Genomic DNA, 27,942 nt, shown 5'->3' with positions numbered 1-27,942 from the left:
CACTTAAAATTTTGTGTTAGAATCCCATGTTCAATGCTCTGTGTCCTGGCACTAAGCAGTTACCCTTCTGTGGGATGTCTAGGGTCAAAGGGTGAAGTCGGTCTCACCACACATGGAACTCGCATCTGCTTGGACCCAGTTACAGGCGACTTCTGGGTGTCATTGCTATGAAAGACTGTGGCTAATGGTTGGGTTTCTACAGAAAACATTCATATCTATTTTGTATTATTATGTCAGCGAGAGCACGACAGCTTCATGATATTATTTATCAACTTTCATGGGTTTTGTTGAGTGGTTAAGAAATAACGTGGGTGCTGATGGGTAATTTTAGGCAGACCCCATCAGCACACCAACAGGAGGCGTGGCCTGGCTGTTGGTCGGGGAGTGCTGGTAAAACACGTCTGTGTGGTTGACCCGGAACGAAGGAGGAATTGAGGAAGACCTGATGTGCAGGATCCTGGTATCCGTTACTTCACAGTCGATCTGCATCATCACCTGAAAATCTTTGTCCCTGATGACGCTCTCTGTAATGACAGAAGAAGAAGAGAAGAGTTGCTATTATTGGATGCATCAATGAGTGTCAGCATATGAATAGAAACCCTCTTCCAGTATACTTGAGATATACAGCTACATTTACATGGACACCAATATTCCAACAACTGACATGACTCTTAATATACAACACCAACAAATTAAGTTTGTTTTTGTGAGTTGCTTGAGGATTAACATTTATTTTCTCTTTTACATGCTACACAGTACATTTCCATGCAGTTGAGTCAAAGTTGTTTATTTGGAACTATTATGTCACAGACCAAAACAACTTATGCTGGGAGGCTAGTTAGTAGCATATTGATTTTGACAATCCAATTTTCTGCAATCCATTAACTTTGAAATATTTAATTCTTAAAGCCGACACAAGCATAAACTCCATCTCCTCATCAGTCCAAAATGTACCAACCTGGATTTAGCCACATTTTTCTTCTACCGTTTACCCACTTCTTTGACTTCCAGTGGTTGGGAACATGCACAGAGCTCCTATGTTAGATGGGGTCTGACTGAACATGTAATAGTAATTTCACTCCCAACTAGGGTAGGCATATTACAAATTTTTCATGTACGATACTGATATCACAAAACTACCAACATCATGGGACGTATAGGATTTTTGCATTTGATTTGATATCTGATCTATTGATTTTGAGTATCACATGGGCTCATCCCTATTCCCAACCACATTATCTGGGTGTGCTTGAGAAATGTGGGAATTTTGATGTTTACAACATGTTTACATGTGTTTCAAAGGCCGTTTAAGTCAGACTGACAGAATAATTGGTTTTTTTCTGATGTCATGTGAATGTTTTGACAGTGCAATTATGACTCAGTTACGACTCATTGCAGCCACTACAGTGAAAACTCCAATAAGAAGTTTATATCTCTAATATTCTCATATCTACACACATAATCATATCTACTCTATCTACTCAATACAAATAAGACTGGAATACTTCTTATGTCTTACTCTGAATATGGCCTTAGTCTGGTAAAAGTAAAAATAAATTGCTTTCTCCACAACAGTGTCAAAATCAGAATACTGCTGGTGTAAACGTAGCAGTCTAAGCTTGCCAAACATAATTCCACATCATCATCATTATTATTATGGTTGGAAAGAGACAAGATAACAGAGTACGAGAGTATTAAGGGAGTTCAGAGGAGCATTATATGAGGCAGATGGGGTGGGGCGGGTGATGGGATTTGAGAACTGGAGCGAGTATGAGGACGCTTGATTACAGATGGAGTCCAGAGGTGAGTCACAGATGGGATTTCTCCTCAGTAAAGATAAACAACACACTAAACAAGAGTGGGACATGCACATCTGAGAGAAGAAAGTCTGGCAACAGTATGGGAGAGGAAGACAAACTGAGACCACTGATGATGAGTCAGGATCATTAAGGCATTGCGTTTTGTTGTTGTGTTCAAAGGAGAAGAGAAGATCCTCTCAAAAGCGAAAATCAATGTTGATGAGTCAGGCAGTTAAGTTTAAAATAAACCGCAGAGACTGCAGATGTTTTTGAGGATGATAATAAACACAAGGATTGAGTACATTTTAATTTTCATTTTAAAATCTGTGGATTAATGAACAAACAAGCTATTACTGTGCTCTGGGTTTATCTTGGGAATTTCAAGTTTGGGAAAAAACGACATTGGCATTGAGACAATGAATGGTTCATGGCTTTTGGTCTCCCACAGCCTGGGAGAGGAAAATCCTTGAAATCATACACTTATAAAATGATCATGCTCGGTGATTTGTTATGAATTTAAATTAACAGTTAACTTCAAACTTGTGTCTTTCTTTTGTGCACCAGAGATGATGAAGACATTACCCATGTAGAATACAAACCAAACATGGTTCAGTCAGTTTTAGTGCACCGTTATATGACCCAGAAATGGAGCTGTAGGCGTCTTTAAAATGCCTGAGTGCCCTGCAAGTTGTTTAAAAGCTGGAATCCTTTTCCAGAGACACCTGTGCAATGCATCGGCTTCATCTGCCTTTCTGAACTAGCTCCATGGACATATATTTCAGAAGTAGAGCAGGTTTGTCAGATTGGACAGAGACTACACAATGGCTTCTTTAACGGACGGATGGTTGTTCACATCATTAGATGCTAAGCAGACAAAATGCTGAGTATGCCTTTATCTAGCGCTGCGCTTCCGCTTTTGCACCTGCAGTGAAACTGGAACTTGTCAGATTGTTCCAGTGTTTCAACAGACATGTCTGGACATACTCCCCCAGGTTTGGATTTAACTCCTTGTCACGCAATGTTGATGTTAAACTGCTGTCTGAAGTCGAGCAGAAAATCATAAACCCTGATGAATGCAAGTGTTTCATTGTAATTGTAATGTCTCTTTAAGCCTGTCTGTAAACCAAGTTTCCCCAACAGGGACAATAAATGACTGAACTGAAAGCACAACTCTTATTTCTTGCTGAGTTCAAGATCAAAATCTGTTCACTATGTAAACAATCATGTCTACAAATTCAAATAAATAAGGCATGAGGCAGTATCACAAGCAAATGAATACACTGAAATAAAATGAGGTATAAATCATTGCAGGCTTAAGCTGTAAACTGTTGATTATGAGACTTCTTCTGTTACCCTTAATGGCATTATTGTGTCCTATAATTATTTGTAAGTGCGCATCAATTAAAAAATAAGTACACCATAAATTGTTGGCCATAATCTAACCATTATCCAAGAAGACTCAAATGTAATTCCCCCACACTGTTTACAACCATCTTTCACCAAATTACTGAAGTCTCTAACATCTATTCAGCTAATTGCTTTGAAGGCCTGAGGAGTAGAAGAGGAGGCACAGAAACACACAGCCACAAGGCCTCAGCTTCAAACAGCAGCTCTTTGAACAGGCTGCCAAATCTACCATCCTGCTCCGCGTGGTCTCCTTCCCCCTTTTACTGGTGCCATATGGAAATGTTCCAGAAAGTTTCAGCAACATACTGAGCTGCTGTGTGCTGATAAAAGCCTCACGTCTGGCAATGATGTATCTGAGGAAACCTGAGTGAGCATGTGGAGAGGATGGAGGCTGCCAAACTGGCACAGACTCCAAAAACCCACTCATGAGGAAAGAGTCATTTTCTAAACATGAGAAAGGAAGCAATTAATTATCAGAAATTTCCAAAATTCTAAAACATGATTTGGTTTTAACAAAAATAGATTTAGGTCTAATTAGATATCAATCGAGTAGCTTTACAGGTAACTAAATTAAAAGTGATATTACCGTCAATGTAGCAATACAAATAGGATTTCTTAATATGGATCTTTAAAATCTGCATGGCATTGCTCATGAGGCTAGTACATTCCACAAATGTATGGATTTATAGTGAAAAAAGGCTGCTAGGGAAGTGTCTTGTCACCATACTGATTAGCGTTAACAGTGGTTAAAAGCGTCACTGCAGCTATGACACAGCATGACCACCTATAGTAGCTTAACATAGAAGACAGCCTAATCTCTATTGTAGGCAACTTCTCTCTACCACCATTGCCTAGATCTGTGGTTTGGCCAAAGGCAAAGCCAAGTATGATATTTCCAAGGAAGAGGATGATGAGGAGGAAATTGCAATGCATCCGAATGGTACACCAGGATGGTGTTGGCTCGGCATCTAAAGAATCATATGGTGCATTTCCACCGACTCTACTCTCCTCGCCTCGCCACGCAACAGTTTAAGTAGTGTTTCCACTAGCATAGTACCTGGTACCAGGTACTATTTTTAGTACCTGCTCAGGTGAGGATCCAAAAGCGTGCCGAGTAAGTACTATGCGATGATTGGTCAGACTGCTGGCCACTGACTGGCCAGAGTCCTGTCACAGGAAGAGAAGTCCCACACACATATCAAGCCGAACAGTGCCAGTTTTAGGTGTAGATCACCTAAAACTACTTAACAATCCTCAAAACATGGATTAATCTCCACTAACTACCAGGGAAACCTCTATATTTAACAGGAGTCTTTTTAAGTGGAGTGGTGTATTTAGGGACAGCGCCGGAGATCACAAGCGGCATCACTGACCGCTGCCGCTGTAGTCTGTGGAGTAGGAGGCTGTACTCCGGAGACGTGTGGACAGAAATCAAGCCGAACAGTGCTGAATTGTAGATAAGTTAAAACTACCTAACACTCCTAAAACGTGGGTTAATCTCCAACAACTACAGAAGTCTGGTGTAAAGTCACTAGTTACCCGTGTGTGTGTGTGTGTGTGTGTGTGTGTGTGTGTGTGTGTGTGTGTGCGCGTGTGTGCGCGTGTGTGTGTGCCGCATATAAAACGAAGTATCCGCAGTTTCACTCAGCCGTGTAGTGATGACTCCGCCCACGTTAAGTAGGTACTTTTTTTGTAGTGGAGATGCAACCTAATCGTGCCATGCCGAGGCGAAGCGAGGCTAGGCGAGTAGAGCCGGTGGAAATACGCCAATACAGTGCTTGACTGGATGGAAAATGGTATGCTCCCTGAGTATAAGAAGAATCTCAAAGCAGAATCAAGGCGCAGCAACCTCTAAAATACTATAGGAATATTGGGAAATGGTTCTTTTGATATTACTAGTACAGTAACCTTTTAATATGTGTTTTTGTAGTTGCTAACAACATAAAATGAATGGAATATCTCTGGCATTTCTTATCCAAACAACAGCAAAGTTGACACTGCCAAATGTGAAATCTGTTAAGTGCAACATATATGTGATAAAAGAGGCAAACACTGAATAGTAAGAATTTAATTTTGTGTAGTAGGATATATATATTGAATTATTTGGGGATGATAAAGGTTTAACATTTGGGTTTGTGAAAATGCACTTTATTTCAAGGATAGAAGGGGATGTTTTGTTTAAATTTAAGAAATGGAAATACCTGATCCCCAACTCCTTCAGTGGTGTGGACCTCAACCTTGAAGTAAACAGTTCCCTCTACCCAGTGAAAGCTGTCTGTCGGCTACAGTGCACATGTACAATCTCAGTGCAGTAAAAACAGACTGCAGCCCCACAGTCTATCCACCTGTAAATGATGTCATCTGCAAAGCATTTTCTTCCAAACACGTCACTTCCACTTGATTGAGCTGCTTTCAAACTCATGGGATCATTAAACAAACACACCATCTGTCCCGATAAAGACCCGCTTTCACAGAACTTCTGATCCGTGGACAGAGCAACTGAAACACACAACGGCTCACATCAAAGTCTCTTTCTTCAATGATCAGTTACCGATCAAGACAGACCCAACAAACCCTTCAGATTAGCAGAGCCTATCCACCTCCTCCAGATGAAAACCATTTAGTGACTGGAGAAGGACGGCATTCCTAAAACACTGCAACAACAGGGAGCTGGAAAGAATTAGCCCCCACGGTCGGGCATCTCGCTCCAGAGAGAGGACAGTGTTTCTGCTGTTCTAAGGGTCTCATCCATCCAAATATGTACGTTAGCACGTAATCGCTTTTAAGTATCAAACAAAGACAACATAAATCTAGTATGCTACTTGAATGCTGTCATCTGTGTGACACATGAGGGTTTCATATGTAATGGGGGGAGAGGGATCCTGCAGGTTTTTCCATTATTAGAGAATCACCGCCATCTTTTGCTTTGTCAGCATTTATTAGCTTTTGACTGTCACGTCAATGAGAAACTACCCTATGGAGCAATTGTAGCATTACACTGGTGCAAGATGTAGCCAACATATTAGAACCAATCACACTCTCTGCCTGAATAAGCAGGAAAAGGCACAAGGCCGACGGCAAGCATCAGTGACAGATTATGCAAATGTATGACGGGGATAGTTCCAGAGCTTGTATCTTTCCCTGAATCTATCTTTGTTTAGCCATTACAAAAATTAGCCGAGAGTGGAGTCTTAAATTTCACCATTTGCTGCTATTTCAATGGGCTACCTTACCGGCACAGACCCCCTGTCAAGAGCAACCAAGAACAATGTTTACCTTCATCAATCTTCATCCCAAACACACACATCCCCTCCCAGAAAAAGAAGTTATTTCCAAATGACCATTTTTTCCGTGCTGAGTAAGAGGCTCATATTACACTGACTCACTCTTCTTACAGCTGCCTGAAACACTAATCAAATCTGTTGCTGGTGAACTGCCAATGACGGACAAGGGAATATCAGAGGAACAAAAGGATTTCTGATAAAAACGTTAAACAATTCGGACATTGCATAAACGGTTCCTTTTAGGTAGGTTTTCCATTTTGGTTCACTCTCTCCTGCAGGCTCCGTGAAAAATCACCCAACAATTAACCCTGCAGAAGCATGAAATTCATTTCCACTGAATTCCACTCTCATGACATGACTTGTTATATTGATTTATTGTTATATTGAAATTGAAAAATGTTATACTGATAGTCCAGTAGAAGTGATCTCCATGTGATCCATGGTGAAAGTTCATTGAAATCATCATCATCAGAACATGTGTGTCCTAATGATTTATAAGAAATAATTTGGCAATGAATGTGTTAAAGGTTATCCAAGTTTTTTGGTGAGCAAGCATAGAAATACTGCATGGAGGACTTGTTCAATGTAAATAGGAGTGACACATTTCATTAATTCATCACTCATTTGTTATTAATATATATTAAAATATATGACTATACATTATATTTAGAGGAATAAATAACTGAATTCACAAATGGAATTAATTACAGATTTTAATACACTTAAAAAGCACTTATTCACTAGTCATTTTCTGCTCCGGTTGCATTTCCCGTCTGATTTTACCTTTTCAATTAACTAATTGATTTTCTGAGTCATTTGGCTATATCCATGTATCCAACCCATGACACTTTGGGTCTTTGCTCATAAATTGAGGTAAAACAATGCAAATAAGCCTTTTAAATTTGTCAATGTATATATGATTCATATTTTTTTATGACCATTCATAAATTAATTTAGTTGTACATACAGTTATGAATTTACAAGATATTTAGTTTTCATTCCCATGACACCTGCAATCCTCCACATACCAAGGTGCATCTCATTTCTATTCTTGTTAAAATATTTGGGTTTGTTTTTGAGGGCAAAAGGTCAAATAAACGGGTGATTGCTCTTCAACTGGGTAGGTCAAAACCAGGCCCCATCCTTCAGTGAAGTACACTCTGATTGCCACCCACACTGACAAGCTGTGCACTCACGGCATTTGCTCTCTTTAAGAGGAAATTAAGCAGGTGTGAGCCTTTACATGTCCCTGCTCTTCAATTTGTTGAAGATTTATAATCGCTCCAAGGTAAACTGACTTTTTTTTATTACTGGCAGTCGGCCATAAACTGCAGCAAAGACAGTAAATTGTTTGTCTGGTGAGATCAATCCAAAGAGTAGAAGGACCAAAACATGCTGGCTTTTACCATTCATAGTGGCATAATACATTTCTGAAATGCAAGCACCATATTTTACCAATTAAAAGTACCCAAATTAGTATGAGTGTTGTTTTGTCAGTGGCCTCAGCTGAAGCTGCAGTTACTTTAAAGTATTGCCCAATGCAGAAGAGTATAGTTAAATAATGAAAGACATAAAAAAAAAACACACACACACAAAGGGCTCTGGGGGAGGGATGAGCATAGATAATCTTCTAAAAATAAGCCATTTTCTGGCAAAGAAAATCTAGAAAGAAAATTTCAATAAGCAACATTAAACTCTTTTAACAGCCTTAAAAAGCTTGAATGCTCTGTTCTGAGATGTATTAAGTGACCCAAGTCCTGGACTGGTGTGTCTGTGCTGCACACTTACCATTTATGTTCATTGCAGGCAACACCAAAGACATCTTCGGTGGACTTCCTTTATTGTGGCTGGTGGCAGGAAGTAGAAGATGATCCTAATAACAAAGAAGAAGGAGAAGGTCACTGAATGGAAAATACAACTCATTTGGAAATAAATAAAACAGGTGGGTGCGTGCATTTGCCAGTTGTTGTAGCTGAAGTTTTAACTCTTAACAACATACCAACTGCAAAGCATTCAGTGAAAATTACAGCTAATCAGTGATGTAAAGGTCATTTGAGATGGTTAAAAATTCAGTGCATGAGACAAAAAAATTCCATTATAATGCCAAAAACTGATTCAAACTGAGTAATTTTGTCACACTCCACCCCATCATGTCAACAGCTAAAATCACTCCAGTACATTGAGCTTGGTGAATTTTGTGGCATTTATATTGCATGTTAATCCAATTGTAGTCTGATATCAAAATTCCACTTCTCAGTACTGAATTTACTAGTGCTATTAAAATTAGCATCTGTGCCACTCATTAACAATGGCAGGAGAGGGTTTTATTGTAAGCACATCCTAGAAGGAGCTGCAGTGGAGAGGAATGCTGATGTTCAAACACATGTGATCCACACACAACACTGCAGGCAGTGTTGTAATATGGCTCAGATAAAAGCTCCAAATGTATGGCTTGCATCGTTAAAGATGAGATGAGTGAATGGAATGCTCCCAATATCTGAAAATTAAGAATGGACCATTCAACATCTTGAGGCAAAACAACAATTGAGCAAAAATAATAAAAACAAATCATCTTCAATAACCTAAATGAAAACAGCATGAGGCTATTTCTGCAAGAAACCACTAGGCAATTAAGACTTCCTAAATACAAACAAGGTTTTCAGATGGATATCAAGAAGTACTCCTTTCTCAGTCCAAAAGGACAAGGACCGACAAAGAAGACAGCCATTTCAAACAAAAAGTGCATTTGACAAGACTAAATGAAGACAAGCCACTATCTAATGCAAGAATGGGGTTTTTGTTGTTTTCCAACAACCAAGAGGCCAACTGAAAAGTGCTCAACTCACTGACACACTTGAACTGCAAAGCTTGGTCTGGATAAAATGAAAGATGAAAAGTTGGTTTGAAGCAGAGAAAGTGAAGACAGACAACATAGGGTGTAGAAGGATACAGGAATACCAATCTCGGACTTGTTGGAAAATCGGACCCACTTCTTCTGGAAGAAGAGTTTGGTGTGTCATACGTGGTCATGACATTTATCACATGCATGTCTTCAGCAATAAGCTACAAGCCATCAAAGGGAGTATTACTACCTATAAAATAAATGAAAGGGTGCCTTGCCTTGCATGGACAGTGCAGGGGGTAGGAAAACACATTACTGCTAATCATCAAGGCACCGACAAGCCTGTCAAGCCGGCACAACAGCTGTAGCTACCATGACAACAGGTGAATTTTCCATGAGCTTTATAGACAGTCCACAGTGAAAGCAGCCAGTGTTACCACCACCACCACACCTCAGTGCTCACTAAAAGCACAGGTGCTAAAACCGCTCAAGAAGAGAAGCAAGACAGAAAAATGACGGTGGGGTAAGAGCAGTTGCAGAGTTATGGTTTCCATCACTTCACCTCATGCCATGTCTGTGATGTATCTGTTGGGGGCTTAAAGTAATCTTGACCTAAGCATGACCATGTGTGACCATGACCTCAACTACTGGCGACAGCAAGAACAGCCAGTGTTGAACTCTATGAAACATTTTTTGGCTGGAAGGTCATTAGTCAAAATTTGGTAGTGATGGGCTTTTACATCTCAACAAATTTCAAATGCAATCCAGAGCTTTGGCAGTCTTCTAGTAACATCATACCGTCTGGAACAAAAGACAAAAGCATGTACACACACACACACACACACACACACACCCTGAAACCCAGGAAACATAATACAGGAAAACTAGATGCCAGAGACAAAGTAAAAGATAGATCACACAATACAACAGGTTTATAATCTATGCACTTCACCACTTCAAAACAGCACTTAATAACCCAAACAATCACATTCAAACAGAGTAAGTAATGCATATATTTTTCTATAACCTAAACTTTAAAAGAAACTTTATTTTTTAAAGTTTAGGTTTAAAACAATTCAAATTTTCATTCTTAGATGCAAAGTTTGACATTTGATAAAGTAAATAAATAATAACTAAGGCACAAAAGCCTCACTGCTCTGCCACAACACAAAGCTGGCAGAAATCAAAGAATTGCCACTTGACCTGCAGAGGCCCTCAGTTCGGGTGCACCATTGCTTCCATTATTCCTACTGTCACCATGCCAACCCATGGAGACTTTTCTCACTCTTTGTTTACCCCAGAGACCACGATTGTTAACTCCTGCCCTTAAAAAGCTAAAGAATGTTCACAGTATCCAGAGGTGTTGAATGTGATATAAAGTGCTCAATCCAGCTATGTCCGCGTGTGTGAGTGTGCGCAAAGAGTATACAAAAAAACAAAGCCAAGCCAATCTAAGAACTCGCTCTGAATGATGTCCAGTTATGAATCATATAAGAAAGAAAACAGGTTGCCCGTTTCAGATGTGGAAAAGTGGTCAAATGATTAGAAACCAAACAGATTAAGAGTGACATGGTCACACCTAAAACATGATCTTCTTTATTGCATTTATTATGGGCAAGGATAACACTTGACTGGTAGTTTCAACCCCAGACGTGTGCATTTCCTCCCTTTTCTTTCCAAATCAACTCATGCTGTTGAAGAAACCACACACAATTTATGATTCAAGAATTACTCATACTGTGATAAATACGTGACTTTTACAGTCAGCATGGAAAAGGAAATGTTATGACAGACTTGATTACTCCAATTAAAGACATTGAGAACATTTGGAGAACAGTGCCCAGTTCTCCTCTCTCACCAGGGCCATTTCCCTGGTAAATTGATCCTTACCCTGCGGAAAGACACCACGTAGAAAGTGTCGCCACGACGGTTAAGCTCATCAAAGAAGTCAGTGTAGGTGTTATGAGGTGCATAGTACACCTGTAACTCATTGCCAGGATTCCTGTTGGACAAGAAGACTTACATGGTTATAATGTATTAAATTGTTGATAATGAGTCATAATAAACTCTTTCACATTGTAATATGTATAATTTTACATATTATAGCCTGCAACTCTGACCCAGTTTCCCCTTTACATATAAGTTTATGACACAAACTGAAGTAAATGTGTTCAAATTAAACATGTATTTACAGAATGTTCTGGCCAGATGAGAATTGATTATGTGGGGCAAAATTAAAAATTACATCATATTATTACGGTAAAAAACTAGTTGTACTTACTTTTCCTGAGTAGTTTCTGTGTACTGGACCGTCACAATCTGGGCAGCCTCCTTATTCTCTGTTTTCTGTTAGGAACAAAGACAGAATTCAGTACAACTGCTTTAAAATCACATCAAGAAACAATTAAAGAGAGAGAACAGGATGCACTGTTGGCAAACTTGTATACAGCATAAACACAGACTCTATTCAAGACATTACAAGTGACCATCACATCAAAACATCTTGACATCAGCACTCACATCCCAGCCCCAAGTTTTCTCTGTGTATTATTTTATCCTGTTAATAATGTAGGGCAGGGGTGCTCAGTACGTCGATCGCGATCTACCAGTCAATCGCAAAGGTAGCGTGGGTAGATCGCATAACGTTAAAAAAAAATAGACTTCAGCCTATCATCCATCCTGTCACTTGATTGATATACAGGGCAGCCAGTCAGCTGACATCTGACTTTTTCTGACACTTAGGTCACTGCGCATGCGCAAACAACGGCGCTAAGTGCAGCAGCAAACATAACAAGATAGCTAGCGAGTTACCTCCAATTTTTCTCTTAAACTTAAGAAAGGGTATAAAAATTAGTGGGGGAGCTGGACCAAGTTAAAAGACAAAAACGAATCACTTTCATACAGAATGGGAGGATGGCTTTTGTTCACGATGACATTTTCGAAGTGCGTTTGATGATCATTTGTTAGTGTGCTTGAGGCTGGCTGTCAGCAGCTACTGTGCTGATTCCATTCAGTGCAAGTCATCAGAGTAAAGTCAGGTAATGACAAAAAATGTACATAGTTAATTGTGTTGTGTTGTGCAATATGGGCTCATGTGGTTATGCAAGGTACATCAACATACATTGTACATATAAAGAATTCTCAATATATTTATAAATAAATATATGTTTTGCATTTTTGTAGTAGGTAGATCATTTAGACTTGGTCATTTTATAAGTAGCTTGCATGCTGAAAAAGTGTGAGCACCCCTGATGTAGGGTAATAGATACTCTGTCAAACAATGCTTCAGAAACAAAGGCGTGTGGAAAAGAGTGAATAAACAATTCAAAGTAATGAATTAATTATATGACTTGTACAGCATCATGTATAATAATAATATGAAGGTTTAAGTGTGCAGCGCTAAAACAAAGCTCAAATCAGGTAAATAATAAGTATATACTAAGTAGGCGGCTCTTTGTAGATTGGACTTTGGGTGTTTTAAAAAGTAAAAGATGAATAAAAGGAGGCAGGGGGCACTAATCCTGCAGCTCCCCTTTAAGTGTTGTGTTTACTTTCTCAGGGCTGTCGGGTTAAACTCAGCCCAAAAAAAGAAAAATGAGAGGCAGAAAAGGGGAAGGTGTGAGAGACGGAGGGAGAGGTGAACGCACTGGTGAAAATAAGACGTCTTAGTTTGCCAGATCACATGGAAAGTAATGGCTTGAAATGTTAAAGCTGTAGTGCATAACTTTTGGTGATTTTTGTTTGTTGTAGTTAATATTCTCCCTCTGGTCTTTGTGAACAGAAAATGTACAAAATTATTTGTAAGTAGGGTCCTCGGTCTGAAACCAGGCTCTGTCAAGCAATAGCCTACTGTCAGACCTCAGTGAGGGAGCGTTTGTGTGTTGCGGGGGCACGTAGCATTTATCCCGTCAAACTGCTGAATGACCGATTTATGGGGAGCATAAGCACTTTTTCACGGACACAACTTTTGTGTATTCAGTCATACGCCAACCCGTTTGCAGCTGTCTTAGTTTACTAGTGCAATGTAGCCATTCTCTCAATCTATATAAAATAAATCACTTTCTGTGTGCATGGCAGGAATGTCGCTGGACACCATGAAATCTAAATACTGCAATACAAAGAAATACAGAGAGAGTTGTGTGAGGCTGTTAGGCTTAATTAGCATTGTGTGAACTCATTTTGACAATGTTTTGACTGTAAAAGACATTTCTTCATATTTAAATGTTACACACTACACTTTTTAACATTGTGTATATTTTTGCATGGGCTAATAGAAATGTTTTCTTTCTCATCTTTCAGTGCTGCTTTCACCTACCAGAATGGTCCTGGTGGGTTTGTGATTGTTGTTACTCATGCGCCTGGATTTGGTCTGCTGCACTTCATGGCGGTGAACCCAACCCCTCAACTCATGGGCCAACCTGTCAGTCAAAGTCAACATGGCACATTTTTAATTTGATCATATTCAAGATAAGACTTGGTTGATTATGTGGAAGTGGAACTAGGACATATATTGAAGTGTCCATAACTTACTCTATACACTTGGTCCTGTTAACAGGAGGCTGGCAGGGTGGGGGAGGTCTGAGAAAGATGGGATCTTTCACCACCATCAAGGCCTTATCCTCGGAGCTAAAATGTACAACAAAAAGCCGAGGATGGTTAGTGGTTAATAATATCAACAGCTATAAACATACCGGCTCTTCAAATGCTCTAAAATGAATGTTACAATTTCAAACAACAAATCTGGTAAAAATATTTTCCACATGTTGAGAATATGCTTTGAATGCTAACTGAGAGCCAACATGGCTGCTTGCCCTTAGACAGAGGTGAAACATCCAGAGTGAATTTGGTAACGGCAAGCAAAGGGGTGCTATAAAGAAACCAGCATGGCTTCAATGTGCAGCCAGTTATAACTCTATTGAATTTGATTGGTTACTAATGCATTTTATTCTTACTTGACATGTGCAAACGAGACAGGGCTGCACTCAATGCACGCATGGAAATGCTGACTTGCATTGTGCTGGGAAGTGCCAAGACTTTGACACGATACGTCCTCATGCAGCTGTAAATCATGCTCATAATTATCATAAACATACTACAGAGAACTGTGCAGTTCCTCCAGTGGGTCATACCTGCACTGAATATGGATAGTGACAGCCTAAAAGCCTTAGTTTTAACCACAAGGTGGGTTCACATACATTGAGGGTGACCAGCTTATTACACATTGCATGACTTTCCTTGTTACTTTGACTCTGATTGTTGCCTGAGGTGCTGATGTAGACTGTCCACAGTCCGTGCCCACATGTGTTACGAAGAGTGTCTGCCACTAACACAATCGCCCCTCAGGGCCTCCCTGATGTAAGCCAAAATGTTGACTGTGCCTCCAACTGTCCGGGAAATAGTTTCATGAGACAAAATGTCAGACCACAGAGGCCTGAACATAACTTTAACTAATGGGGCCATATTGACTATCCTGCACACACACCTTCCTTTTCTGTAGTAGATTTGGTTGCATATCTTCCCCAATCATCCCCCTCTATGTTGCATTTACTGCCGTCACCCCTTTTGTAAAAGCTAATGTGTTCCTTCCTGCCCGCTGCCAGGAAACCTGATACAAGGGATGAATGGTTTGCATTAACCTGTCACAAACCCTACAGAGGGATCTGACACGACACAGGCTGGCATCAGAAACTCTGACCACCTTGTAAAACATATTTTTGTGGACATGGGGGTGCAGGTAATGTAACATAGAAGAGTGTCATTTATGCAATTTACAAATGAGACAGCTAGGCCTCTACTGCATTTTAAGGAGTATATAGGAAAATAGGGAAAATAAACAGTTACCAGCAATAGAAAGCAGAATGTCAAACAAGGCCTGACCCCAATTTCCCATTTTGTTGCTCAAAGCACAACTGCTGGCCAACTAGCCAGAGGCCTGAAGCCTTTGAAAGGCAGACGTTTGGACAGAGTTGTTAGTCAGATAGCCGTGTGTTTACACAAACCGTAATGAGCTGTACCAGTTAAGACTAAGTCCAGCCACAGGTGCATCCTGGTTACATAGAGTGTTGTGAAAGGTGTAGTGGCGGTTGAGCTCATTACCTGTCGGCCATCTTAGAGGGGCTGCCGTCGAGGGGCTCAGGGCCCATCACGACCTCAGTGTTTGCCTCTGGAGAGAAACCCAGCAGGTGTCTGCCGCTGTGCTGCGTGGAAACAACTTCAAGCTTGGAGCCTGGACCACCCTGAAACAAACTGATGAAAACACAAGACAGGTGGGATGAGGAAAGAAAATACGAGTGCTGTAAATGAGGCTACTTAGGATGGAGGAAACAAACTGAAAAGAATAACGGCACTGAAGTAAAATGACCACTGAATTCCATGTGGTCCACATCCTGTTCACGGGAGGGCTTCTCTGTTTTTTTGGAATCTGATCTGATCTAGACTTCATAATTTAAAGAATGCCAAGGCACACACAAGCAAAAATGCACAGTCTCTTCCAACAATATTATTGCACTGAGTGGCACTTTCAATTCAAAGGATATGACCTCAAAGCGGGCATAATTTACATTCCAGAAGAGAGCCCGGACACAACACATGCAGAGTCAAGCACAGGTAAAAAACACACACACACACAAAGTTAAGCTACTGTGAATTCAACTCAAGTTGCATAAGAAAACTCATTCATGGGTCCCATTAAACTTTTTCATGTTTCAGCCCTAGTGGAACACTGAAAGAACACAAGGGCACACACAGTATCAGAGTCAACGAGTTCAACAAGTAGATTCCTTGCATGGTTGCGAAGAAAATTATTCTCCAGAAACATCTTTTTATGACATGAGAACAGAAGATCTGTAGTTATAGTTGGAAGTGGATTGTGGATTGAGGAATGACACAATTCCTACATCTGCAAGCTGGGTGGAATCAAGCTCTTTTCCCCCTGTGCAGTGTTATATAACTCAATTTAGTTTTGTCACAATTATTAATATTACAAGCAGAGATGGGAAAACCAATAAAGTTTTATGCTTCTTTTGTCATTTAAAAGAATGATTTTACTATTTGTAAATGGAATGTTTACTTGTCCCTCAAGACAGCCAACTGTTTCAAGATTTAGGAGGTTGTTATTTGGTGCATTTGCTTATTTGTCTGATTTTGAGTAGCATATCGTGGTAAAGGATAGTTTTGATCACATTTTGTGAAGAGGATATGGCCCTCGGAGGAAATTATTAGACTTTGGTGGTAATCCAGATAATGATTCATTTTTTTAAAAAAAAAAAACACTCACAAGATAGAAGTGTATCGAGGGGAAACTGAACCATCATGGTGAAGGTTTGTGCACCCTGAATGCGAATGCTTTCACTAGCTGAAGCATTCTAGTCACAATATGACAACATTAGGGACATGCACACAAATGCAGCGTGGAAAAAATTAACCATTGACAGGCACTTGATTTACCAGCTACATCACATTAACAGCGGTTTGTGGGGAAATAAGGTGGCAATAGAGTTTTGTCATCTTTTATTATTAGGCCAATGTGTTAAGAATTGTGTCAACTATAATAGGGATTATGTAAATTCTGATGACAGGAAAAAAAAACATATTGCTTCAATGAGGAATGTTATGCACTGTTTTCAATAAACTTTTTTTTGCCAATTTGTACATGAGAGCTGCTATTCCCACAGTGAGTCATGGGGCTTCCCATTTAACTTCCTTTTGTAATCCAATATTTGTTTTCCTTACTGTTAGTAATCGTCTTGTATTTCAAAGTACAGTTTCTGCATTTAAACTGAAGCCACAGGATGCTTAATCAAGTTATGGAGTAGAGCATTTGAAGGTATACAGACATTCACTGTCACATGCTCACCTTGTTGGTCCAACATTTAGCACAATGAACACCAAAACCGCCATGAGACACACAGCTCTCCTCTTGGGCGCTGTTGCTTTTAGTACTGTGCTCTGTAGGAAAAACATAGAGAAACATAATGTTATCAGTGACAATATAAAGATGTTTTTTTTGTTTGCTGTCTGTTGTCAGGCATCCTTTCTTGTGCGTAGGTTATATAAAAGTTTTAGCAAAGCTGTAACTTCTAGCCTCTCACCTCGCACAGCAGACCCTCCAGCTGCCTTTTGAGGTTGCCATTCTCACACTTGAGTGCCTCATTCTCGGACAAAGCTAATTTCAGGCGGGCCTCCAGCGTAAGCAGATACTCTTTCTTCTTCTTCCGAGACAGAGATGCTGACTCGCGATTCTTAATCATGCGCTGCTGTCTCTGGGATAACTTCGACTGAAAAGAGAGATAGGAACAAAGACTCAAGAATAACATTTCATGTCACATCATCCATTCAGTCTTTCATCCACTTGACACCTATCCAAACAGAAAAGGGACAGTTATTGTTGGAAGACAGTGAAATGACTGGCCACCTGTTATACATCACAGGTTAATTTCACTAGTCTAGTGCAGGTAATCTTATGTACGCTTATTAAAAGAAGACTTTACCGATATGCATACATATGTTTTCATTTGAAAATGTCTTTTTCAGATGGAAAACATCTGTGTCCAGATGAGCTTTTTAGCACCTTATAAGAAGTACTTTGCATGCACCTAAGCAGCACAGGGCATGTGGATGGCAGGCAAAACTACAGCAGTTTGTTTAAAAATACTCAAATGTAGTAATGTGGATGTAGCCTTGGATATCTCCTACACAAAGGCATATGACATAGTGAAAAAGGAAATAGAGAAACAAAGGGGAGACTGACATACACGCCAGGGGTGACTTTGTTATTCCCATGAGGGAAACCTCCTGGCTGCTGATGCTTCACTTAACGAGTGACAAGATAAAAAAATAGAAGATGTTCAAGGTGTACTGTGATGTTAGTGACACCTCTTCCTCACACAGCTTTAAAGTGATCGTAAAAACCTCTGTGAAAGCATGTCCAAAAATATTTACTCCAACATTCTGTGAGAGGTCAAGAGGTCTCTTTCAATGCCTCTGTTCTATACCTGAAAAAGGATGTGTTTACAGAGTGTCATGCTTTGAGAAATGGGTTCATGTGCATCACGTCAGAGACACATAAACAATGTATGCTGTAGAACTTGATGGAAAAAAGGTCCAACCACAGTGGCTCATAATTGCTGCAATTAGTCTTGCATGCTTAAGCTAATCTGCAAATAAATAGATGACCTTTTGCATTTCTCTGTTTGTTTATCCAAGAATTTCTTTCAGATCTGAGCACAAAAACATGGAAAACAAACAGTTTTTTCCACTGGAGGTCAGATGAGCGAGAGCTGAAATCACAGTTCTGCAGGCTAACCCAAATATCACATATCTTGACATGGCCCATCACAAACAGTGGCAGTCATTAACCAAACACCTTCATTGTTCAGCACTACCCCTCTACTGGCCTTCTTCAAGCGCTAACACCCTCTCCAGGGTAAGCCTCTAAGACCCTGCGCCTTTAGCCCCACTGGTGATTAAGTTATTTGGATCCCTGTATTTGTGCTCCGTCTCCTGAGAAACTCCAACTCCCAACCCTGATCTGGGAGCCGTGCCACTAGTTTGAGCCTGGGAACACTGCAAGTAAGCAGTTACCAGGGAGTGGAGAGTGTGTGTGTGTGTGGGGGGGCTTCGCATCAGTGCCATAATGAGGTTAAGCAGTGTAATATAGGGTATGGGGCAAATATTGGAGTGTGGCATTTCACAGTGACACTCATATGAATGAATGAACACTGGTTCAAACTCAAACTAGGCATGTGTTGATGGGAAACGTCAACAAGAAAAAAAAACTACACATACACAAGCCTCATGCCACCAGCTGCCTATGCTGCACTGCAGAGTGGCCAGCTCAAAACAGCTGCTGTTATTTTGAGCGGAAACAGTCCTGCATGGGAATAAATATAGAGTATGATGATGCTGGAGGGTATTGCTGCAAGGTAAACAGAAAGAGTTGACACCACATGACTGTCACACTGCTGTAAATGGTCTACTCTTTCAGTCCAGCATCTAAAGGGTAACTCCTGGCAGAAGTATGTGATGAACCTTTAACCGATCCAAATGGGAGGAGCTTCATTTAACAAGTCACGGTGAAAATGTTGCCTGATTTTATTGCCAGTCATAAAACACCTTGGACTGTGGCATGTGCTTCATTGGTGAAATAATGTCGACCTGTGATAATGACTGGGTTCTAAGAGCTATTTTGTACTGCATTTTCACTCGTTAAGCACTCAATTTAATACAATCACCTTTTTAAAAACACACAGTGAAATTCCTACAGCTGCAGTTGGTTATATTGGTACAGCGCGAAAGAAAGAACTCAAATATTTTACCTTTAATTCTATTATATTTTACCTCAATCTAAGTTTTGTTGTTTTTTGTTTTGTTTTAATTGTGGTAGTTGTGTGGCTGTGTATTTGTATATATGTTGTTGTTGATACTTTATTCAAGTATATCCGACTTGAATAAAGGTTTTCTCTTACTTCTGGGCCAAATGTAGGAGGTGAATTTGTATCCAGATTCACAGCATGCTTTTCTTGGGTACCCTCCTGTAAAATCTACCAATGGGAGTATTTGTTGAGGCCTGCAGTTCAAGGCTGGGCTGTTTTTCAATCCCTGCCTGTGCAGGAGCCCATTACATTACAGTGACCCGATGGCTGATAGCTGTTTACAGCTGTCTCAAAATGTTTTGCCCTGCAGAACACCTGTCTAAAGCATGTAATCGTTAGCAGCCGTTTAACACCCAGGCTTATATAGGCTAACTATAGATTTAAATACAGTACTGTAAAGAACATGAACATAGACACACATGCACACTACCATACAGTACATATAACATGTAGCTACACCTGGCCCATGTATGTCACCTTTAACATGGATTTTACAGACATCCTCTGCTCACCAGGTCCACCACTGTGTTGCAGCTAAACCGCAGTGAGGTTATAAAGTGAACACAGCTGCACTAGCATACACACTTACACAGCATGGCATGGCGCAAGAGCTGGCCACGGAACTAACTCTGAGGTCCATTTGAATTACTGCATTGCTCATATTTCCAACTTTTGAATATATATATATATTCCCTACTTTTACAATAACAAATGTAAAATAGTGTCATTTGTTCTTTAAGTCGCTAAAATGCGGTTCAGTAAATGTCGTTTTTGTGCAATTAATCTGATAATTTCGTCCCCTTTAACTGCCAATAGTGATGTGGTTAACTTTACAAATGGCTGAGAGTCATATTAGTTTTGGCCTCTGTGGTTTGGAATTCCTTGACACTGCTCTCCAGGTTTGGTGTGAAAAGTGCTTCTCCAGACTTGATTATGACCATGAGTCATAATCTCTCCCCCCATTTTTTTTAGGGGCCAGCTATTTTTAAAGCCAAGGTTAACCATTACCATTCATAAAACAACAACCACTAGTGAAATTTCTTTTGACGTTACTCTTTTTTTAAGAACCTGATGTAAAACACCATTAATGTCAAGGTAAACTAAGCATAGTGCTAAAATAAAGCATTCTGACATTAGGGTTGTGAGCAATGTTATTTATGTGATTGTTCCTTTAACATAATAATAGTTGACATTGGATTATTATTACTACAATTTAGGTGATAGTTCATCAATGTGGTTCTATGTAATCAAAAAAGCCATTTATAATGAACCATTTTTGAAAGTTCCCTGCAAAAAAAATATGCATTTTTGCAATCTTTGCTGTCTAACTGAGCTTGATGGTAAAGGAGAAACACTGTGAAGGTGCAGTTAAAAAAAATATTTTAAAAAGATGATGGAGTGAGAACATGTTCCTAAACTCTGTAAAGGTCATACAAGAGCAAGCCATTAGAAAGTGTTGAGCTGGAGACAAAATCCTAAAACAACACAGACATTGCTGAAAGTCACGGCATCTTCCTGGCTGCACAGTGAAGGCTGACAACTTTGGACAAGAAGAAGCAAACAGCATTTGCAACTGATGCAGGAAACAAAGAGATGAAATTCAGAACAAACAACTGTCCAAAACCAACGTATACAGCTCTCATGCCCAAAATTAAATAACAGAGATAAATTTGTGTGTGAGAATGAGAAATACGATGTGTGTGTCTTTTCTATCCACTGCAGCTGTGCTGACATCACTCTTGAGTGCAACACACAGATGGATCTCGGTCATCCACACACAGACATGTCCTTCTGTGACACGTCTGAACTGCAGTTACATCACATGCCTGTCTTTCCAACAAAACCCCACTGGTACAAACAAAGCAGACACCAATAATGATCATTCTTCTGCAGTTTGTTGCATCATGATTGCATTGTCGAGTTGAATCACACAGTCGGCAGACTAATTTAAACAAACACTGATCTGATTATATTTTTATAAAATTAATTAGCAAGTAGATGTCCCTCTTGTAAAAAGTCCAAGTAAGTTAATTTTGACTTCAGCTGTGAATTTAACATTCTGGAAACAGGGTAAGATTAGAATCCAGTGTGACTATGGCAACCACAGCATTATGTTTACGTTGTGGGCAAGTGCATACATGTCCACATGGCTTCATAGAGGCATTCATCGCAGAGGCAAGTCCACACATGAGCACACTGCAAACACAGCAAAGTGTGATTTATTCGTGTGAAGATGCCGAAAGACCTTCAGGGGAACTTCTGACAGATTAGACAGGGACACAAACAAAGAGAAAATGAGTTAGTATTCCCCTGAGAGTAGAACTATCCCTGTGGTGTTAATTAGAGACGCTTGTGGTCCTGAAACACTAGAGCACAAATTTGACAACAATGTCAAACACTGGCGGCCAGTTTGTTTGGGCACTCAGATGTCCATGACCACACATTACTTTAAATACTGTACATGTGCCCATGCGTCATCTTCAAAACTCTTGATAGCCATATAAAATAAACAGGTCTATGAAAAACCATGCTGCGTCTGACCAATCATGGAGACGCCAGATAAAAAAAGCTGTTAACATACAATTCAATTCACTTAATAAACATATGTATACATGCATCAATGGTCTGCAACTGTCAGACAAAATAACAAAAGGGACTTACATCATCATCTGAGGAAGAGGTTCGAAGTGTGACAGAGACTAATGGTGGCGCCGCGACAGGAACTGGGACAGGCCTGTCATGGCTGAGTGTTGACATGGTGACCACATTGCTGGTGATGGCCTGTGGTGTTTGGATCTGTAGCACTTGGCTTGGCTGAGAAAGCACTATAGCACGACCTGTGAGAAGCAGAACACATTAGATTCTCCTAAATTACATGGGATTAGCGATACTATCATCATATTTCTACTGTATGATTACCACCAATTATTGCTGACTGTGATGGTGTTGTTGTGTCAGTTTGCTCTACAGTTTGTGAGAAAGCCCCTTTTTCCACATTTGTAACTATATCCAAAACAAATCCATTCAAGCTAATATTTTATTTAAATCGTAAGCCATATCAGCTGGCTGTTTGAAGAGACTCCAGCTGCAGATGCTACATGTCAGCGCCTTGAACCCCCGTCACCTCTGGTGACCTACATTAACCCTTAGTCTTTTATGGGGCTTTTTGAGTTTCAAGTACAGATGGAGAGGATGTTTACCATCTTGACCTGTGGCCTTTAACTTCCAAATACTTGACTGAGAGCTGTGTGAGTTTTATTTGCATGAATGCACATAATCATGCACATGTGTCTATATTTAAAATTCAAAGAGGCCCAAAAGATAAAACTAGCACACAGAAAAGTAAAAAGAAAGAAAAACTCAACAAACAACAACATTGTCTGCATATATAAAGGTCCTGTTAAGGTAGTGGCCTCCCACAATGTAAGCCCACCCTTCCCACAAATCTGTGTTAGGAACCATTCTTCAAAACAGATCCAGCAACCCTCACTTCAAACACTTAACAAGTCTGTCAGTGGTAATGGAGCAGAAGTATTAGCCAGTGCTGCTCATTGCTAACTACTAAGGTCAGACTTTATAAAGAGTGACCTCATCATTAAATACCTACTGCAGGACTTCCTTTTGCCTCCCTGGTGCATTGTTCTCACTCATCAGCTGCTCAGCTGCGCACTGTGTGTCAAGCTTGACTTGCCTTCCATCTGGAATCCTAAACTTGGAAATCTTGGCCATAGTTATCTATCATCTTCACCATTACCACACAGATGGGAGATCCAAGTTCAAATTCAAGTTGTAAAAGGTCATATAATCCAACGATAAGGGTCCAATGCAATGACATAACTATTTAAACTGGCCACAAACACAGGACCAGATTGGTAAACCAGAGCGATACTGACTTTGATGCATGAAACTCACAACAGCTCATTAACAGTTTCTAGTTTAATTGTGTGCAATTTCTAATTATATATACACAATGGCCGATTCCTACATTTAGACATATTTTATAGTAGAACATCATGTAATTAGTATGACATTAACCTCATCATTGAAATAATACTTAGGTCATGGCGCCCTCTGTTGACCAAGGAACAAAAATAAACTAGTTGGTTGATAAAGAATATTAACCAAATTCATCACAAACAGCAAAAAATACCAATATTGTGTCATACAGATCGCTAAATAAATACCATTATCACATTGCTTGCTAATTTGTCCTGCTGTGCACAAGTCTAAAGCAGCACATTGTGACATGGGACAACGTGTCTGTGTTTCAACATGTTGCAGTGTGAGGTCTGACCTGGAGGGGGCGCTGGTTGGATGTTGATTGGAGCTGGTTTGACCACAGGCAGCAAAGTGGTCTGCAGGGGCTGGATGATGATTGTCTTAGCCTGAAGGGGAGCGGCTGCTGATGCTAATGGCACAGCTGTGATAAGCGGTTTGGGCTGGATGGAAACTTTGGGGCCCGTCTGAATCGGCCTCTTGACAGCCTGAGTTGGTTTGGCTGGAGTATCAGATAGATAAGAAGATAAGAAGGAGTGAGATAAGAGACTACATCTTAACAAGGCAAAATCAAATATCAGGTAAGGAAGTTTGTATTTATAATTTTGACGTATCACCAATTTTCTTATTCTTTCTCATAAGGGAATACTTTTATCTTCTTTATGTTCTTCATCAATATATTGCAGAACTTGCTTTTTGCACAAAGAAAATAATAGCTAAAAGAGCAGATGAGCAGCAGTGGATGTTGCCTCACCTCGTGTTGTCTGGTTGGTTCTCTTTTGACCCGTTTTGGTTGGGGAAGAGATTTCAGAAAAGCCACTGGACTCTGAGCAGACTGAAAAAGGTGAGTGCTGTGACTGTGGTGACAGGGCCTCATCCTGGAAGGAGAGGAAAAGAGGTTGAGTTACAGTATCTTGAGTGCACCTCTTGTTTAAATATGTGGTACTTCTGCTAACACATGCTGTATGTAATGCACTCTGTGTAAGACATGCGCTTGAGACACATCAGATCAAAAATGGATCAAGTGTCCTTGTTAATATTCAAAAATGTGTGTCCTTGGATTCAGACAGGGTGATTCAGAAAGGAAAAAAATTTCTGCAAACTGTGCTGGGGCCCTATAAAGATGTTACCTTTGAACTTATTTTGATGCACTGTGAAAACATCTGCCTGCTAAATTATGCTAATGTGGTTTAAGTTGTCAGCACCTTATATTTAATGAAGGAGCATGGCAACGCTCAGAATGACGGTAAATCATTAGTTTGACAAGGTGTTTAATGTGTTTATTAATAAGGGCTTTAAGTGTGTGTGTGTGTGTGTGTGTGTGTGAGAAAGAGCAGCTGTCAATGTTTGGACACCATCTGGATTGACTGTAATAATGCACCAGAATGGGCACATGTGTAAATACTCACAAACAAAATTTGAATTGGAAATGCAAGTCAAATACCAAAACCTCCAGAGGACAATGACAGTGAAAACAGTGACTTACGTGCAGGGAGTAAGGGGACAGAACTTCCACAGAAGAAGGAGACGGGACAGAGCTCAGAGTGTGGGCAGGTGACTGAGAGCCCATGCTCACCTCACCATCTGGATACACAATGTCAAAGTCACAGATAAATGCGTCATGCAAAATATTCAGGCTTATCAGTATGGGATATTCAGAATTATTATCACTGTATATTTCCACACGTTAATTTGAGACTATGGAAAATATAATTTATGTAAACAGTGCATGATTTAATTACTAATGTATATACACAATGATTTATTTTTATTTTTAACCACAGTATGTCCGACACCTACTCTTTGCCCCACTACTGCTTGTGGGATTCAAGTTTATCTTAATTAACCTTAGGACAAACGGCCTAGTATCTTATACAATTCAGCATACACATCTGTTTCCTGTAAATGCACAGCTAATGAATATGCTACACATTCATAGTTCATACTCACAAATGAGGTAATACATTACTTAGTAAGAAATCTAAATTCATGTGCTCATTTATCTTATACCTTTGACCTATGTACTATTTTTGTATTCCAGTTAAGTGATCACCTTGTGAAATATATTTTTTCTTTCTTTTTATGAAGTTATTTCTTAAAGGTTCTGTTGATATTGTTTGACTTTAGGGCTGCAACAATTCTTTTATAACTGATTAATCAGCTGATTATTTTCTCACTGTTTTTTTTGTCCAAAAAAAGTTGAACTACATTTTGAGGTTTTGTACATTTCTAAAACCTCAAAATGATGATGTTCTCATGTGTCTTGTTTTGTCCACAAACCAAGAATATTGAGTTTAACTATTTCTTTGCAAAATGGAGCAAATAACCCAGACAATATTCCCATTTAAGAAGCTAAAAAAATTAGCCAACATATAACTACGTAACGACAAAAGATATCTTGAGTGTATAGAACTTGCTCCACAGTATAGGCTTCCGCTGCCTTTGTAGATGAATCACAAAGTAGTCCAACAAACAAAAGCAAGTTACTTAACTTATGTTTCTTTAAGAAATATTGTAACATTAAACCAGCAAACATGACTGGTGGAGGTTGCCACAATCATAATTACTGGGCAAAATTATACAGTGGTTGCACTACATGACTACAGAAGGCAAAACCTGACAAGACTACCCAGTTTCCCACAGTGTCATAACACCTCCATTTCTCGCAAGGTTAAAAATTGTTTTTTTAATAGGTGCTTTTATTGCCTTTTATTTCATGCTGAAATGTATAACTAAGTATTTACCATCATGTAATATTGTACCTGTGCAGGTGCTGCTTGTGTCCATTACATTCCATGGCGGTATATCAATGTCAAAGTCCAGATGTGGACCCTCACTGGCCTGAAAAACCAAACACACACTATTTAACCAGTGAAGTGTAACAGGATGTTAAGTGTAAGTAACAGCAATGACTTTAATCATTTATTTATATCAGCCTCCATTCCTTCAAATGTAGAGAAAACAATTACTGTTTCACATGAGTAGCTGGTAAAGACTAGGGGTTCAGATACAAACTCTTCCACATTTTATTCTGTGAAGCTCTGTGTTAAAAGCAAATTTCCCATTGCATACACTTCATGTAATACTACAGTTTTTGTTGACAATGAGCATAAGCAGAAGATGAGTTACTTACATAACCAGTACTATACAAGGCTTGAAACAGTTCATCTGCATCTCCCAGGTTGTCCAACTCATCAAACAAGCTTACATCTGAAGAAACAAATTAATTATTAGATATATTAATAATATATGAATAAACATAGTGTTAATATATATTGAATGTATATATAAATATATATATATATATATAAGGATTTGAGAATATATTGTGCAAACACAGAAGTTAAAAAACTAGCAATAAAAGAAGAAAAGAAGAAGAAGGTTTCAAAGCATTGAAAAAGCCAAAAAAAATGCAATATGAATAATTATCATTAAAAAAGGCAAGACAAATGATAGCAAAACCAATAGTTATTGTTAGTGTTGTTGTTAAGTTGTTCATTGAGCTTCTACCGAAACAAATGTAGTTAATAAACGTCAGCAGTTAATATTAAACACCGTGAGACCCTTGTGTGGAGAACATGCAGGTGCCATATTAATGAGACGTTATTATTTACATATTACACCCAGGCTCTGCAGATTACATCATCACATCACAGCTCGGTACTAGCTAATGCTAACTGGAGGCTAAGGCGCATAAAAACACTTTCAGTATATCGACTAGGTGATACGTTAAGTGTTTTAGAAGCAGCAACCTTGGAATTGTAAACCAATACAAGTTATAGTTCACTGAAAGTCAACAACAGCTACCTTTGCTTACGCGTGTGTGTGTGTGTTTGTTTGTTTCGAGAAAGTGTAGTTAAGCGACGCTTACCCCACTCTCCTCCCTGGTCGATAGAGATGCTCCCTGTCTCGTTATTCATCTCTGGATATTGTTGTTGCTTTTCCAAGTTTGAATTCATTAGAAGAGAATACCGATGCGACACATTTCCAACGAGCGACGGTTTGTAGTACTATTCATGTTTCAGATGTTATGTAGAACTGTTTCCGTTTGACGCAAAGATACACGTCTGTTTAACCGTAAATCTACGGGTGCCGCCGAGGGACAAATGTGGAGCAGCGCGATTGCGCAGAGAAGCATTGTGCAACGGGTGCTGCCGAAACTGACCACAAGTAGGCGGGAAAGTACAGCACACACTGTGCCACGGGAAGTTTAAAACTTTTAAAGTTTATATTCTTATTTA

The 27,942-nt window shown here is 39.6% G+C and overlaps 1 protein-coding gene across 1 annotated transcript; it reads right to left on the bottom strand.

Annotated features, from left to right (window-relative positions):
- Positions 1–15: 15 nt before the first annotated feature.
- Positions 16–27,779, bottom strand: atf6 (activating transcription factor 6). The gene is made up of 16 exons (XM_058638275.1): positions 27,573–27,779; positions 26,835–26,911; positions 26,464–26,542; positions 25,188–25,285; positions 24,456–24,579; positions 24,000–24,203; positions 22,367–22,542; positions 17,423–17,608; positions 17,188–17,279; positions 15,429–15,578; positions 13,863–13,958; positions 13,648–13,750; positions 11,614–11,678; positions 11,223–11,334; positions 8,279–8,363; positions 16–524 (listed from the first exon to the last, which is right to left on the bottom strand). Exons 1-16 carry the CDS (start codon positions 27,658–27,660, stop codon positions 328–330), a joined length of 1,932 nt encoding a protein of 643 aa, XP_058494258.1. The 5' UTR covers positions 27,661–27,779; the 3' UTR covers positions 16–327.
- Between the last annotated feature and the right edge of the window lie 163 nt (positions 27,780–27,942).

The sequence above is a fragment of the Solea solea genome, chromosome 9 (genome assembly GCF_958295425.1).
Source record: "Solea solea chromosome 9, fSolSol10.1, whole genome shotgun sequence".
In the NCBI taxonomy this organism is placed as follows: Eukaryota; Metazoa; Chordata; class Actinopteri; order Pleuronectiformes; family Soleidae; genus Solea; species Solea solea.
This window is presented reverse-complemented; position numbering and strand designations above follow the sequence as displayed.